We start from the raw sequence: 1,875 nt of genomic DNA, 5'->3' as shown, positions 1-1,875 counted from the left end.
TTTAATTTGTAAGTTAAATATTTAGTTTATAAACTATGACATTTATACTGTAAATATATGAATCATGTGGTGAAAAACTGACTTTAAAAATAAATCTGTTCTTTTTTTCTTATAAAAGTTTAAATAAAACAAAAATATTGGTGGTAATTTTTGACTGTGTAACTTTACAAATGGCAGCCCACAGGCTCTGTTATATTTGAATGCTGCTGGTGTTGGCTTTCTAACTACTGCTGCCGCTCACGCTCTGCTCGAACCCTGTGAGTCTCTGAAGCAGGACCAGGTGAGCAGATGTCTCTTTTTTAAAGCAGTCCCACATGTCGGTCTCAGTTGGCCTGCTGCCGSCCCAGCCTGATGTCGTAGGACACTAAGTGGAAGTTGTCCCACGCAAACAGCTTCTTCTGAGCCAAGCTGTAGTCGATCATGCTGTTGTAGCCGTACTTATTCTTGAAGGGGATGGACGTGGCCTTGCCCTGGCTGGTGTCGGTGTTGTACATGTAGTTGATGACGGTGTTGGGAGCTGTGTAGCTGGCCACGGTGTACAGCCTCCCACAGACGATGAACGAGTTGGCCACGGATGCCTTTCTGATGTTGGTCTCCCAGCTCTTCTTCACCTGCAGGGTGTGGGGGTCCAGCTGCGAAATCACAATGGCTCCTTGGGCCTTGTTGGTGGAGTAGACGGCCCACAGCCCCTTCTCGTCAACAGACAGGTCGATGTCTGTGTAGCCCCCCCAGGAGTAAGGGAACTGGCCATGGAAGCCAGCGTGGGGAAGTTCCCGGCGAGCTGCGACGCTCTCTGAAGCCAGATCGTATCGGATCAGAGTGCGACTGAGACGTCTCTGGTAGTACAGGGAACCTCGATAGAGAGTGGCCCCGGTGCTCTCTAAGGGGTCAGGCAGCAGCAGGACCTGTCCCAAGAAAAAGAAAGGGCAGATAATTAGAAAAGTTCAAGTTCAAGTTGAAGTTTATTTATACAGCACCAAGTCCCAACGTACGTTGTCTCAGGGCACTGTACATAAAAAGAATAATGTAAAGAAGAAAGCAGCAGATTGTGTTGAATCACTTCATCACAGTCTCCCATCCTGAGCAAACGGTGGAGAGGAAAAACTCCCTGCTAATCAGGAAGAAACCTCCAGCAGAACCAGGCTCAGGACAGGAGACCTATCTAAGATCTTTCTAGTCTGACGGACGCCTCTCGTGAGCCCTACCTTGGATGGGAAGCCTTTAGAAAGCTGCTCCATGTCGTCGTATCCAAACAGCTGTCTGACCTCAGCACCAATCGTATCGATGCGCCAAACCATGTCGGGCCCGTACGGAGAAACAGCTTCAGGATCCTGCATCCAGACTCCGTATTTACCTGCTATGTTGTCGGCCTTCCTGTGAGTGACGGGCTCGCCAACAGAAACCAGAGCTCCGCAGCCTGCAAGCAGGAGTGAATGAAGAGGTTTATAAAGTCACGTTTGGCTCAGAAAAGGTTCAGAAAATTTTAAAATACACATTTTGTACTTGAAAGTTTGCAGAATTAAAATCTTTTGATCATCGTAACAATCCTTGAAGTTCTTGACTTTACCAGAAAAACGTTTTGTGATCCGGACTGAAATGTTATTTGGCCCCATCATGCCTCAGACTCTAGTGACCAGAGCAGTGCCGGCTCTAGCCATTTTGGTGCCCCCACCCCCCAAACTATGTCCCACCCACCCCAATTTGAACCCTTAAAAACAAGTTTGACAGTGTAAGGTACTGTGGTAAACTTAGATTTATTTGCTTTCCCAGGAAGAAAATAAATAACAACACACATGTCAACTTGTACAGATTGTAAATTATAAAGATTTGACATCATTTTGCAGGTATACAGACGTATGGAGCAATCTCACAGAT

The 1,875-nt window shown here is 46.5% G+C and overlaps 1 protein-coding gene across 1 annotated transcript; it reads right to left on the bottom strand.

Moving 5' to 3' along the window:
- Positions 1-103: 103 nt before the first annotated feature.
- Positions 104-1,417, bottom strand: LOC106530503 (myocilin; the record flags this gene model as incomplete). Its single annotated transcript, XM_014026138.1, is given in 2 exon segments — positions 104-905; positions 1,206-1,417. Coding segments are annotated over 2 exon segments (794 nt in total), but the record flags the coding sequence as incomplete, so codon positions are not given.
- Between the last annotated feature and the right edge of the window lie 458 nt (positions 1,418-1,875).

This window comes from Austrofundulus limnaeus, unplaced genomic scaffold, assembly GCF_001266775.1.
Source record: "Austrofundulus limnaeus strain Quisiro unplaced genomic scaffold, Austrofundulus_limnaeus-1.0 Scaffold529, whole genome shotgun sequence".
NCBI classification, from domain to species: Eukaryota; Metazoa; Chordata; class Actinopteri; order Cyprinodontiformes; family Rivulidae; genus Austrofundulus; species Austrofundulus limnaeus.
The sequence above is the reverse complement of the archived record's forward strand: the minus strand, read 5'-3'. Positions and strand labels throughout refer to the sequence as shown.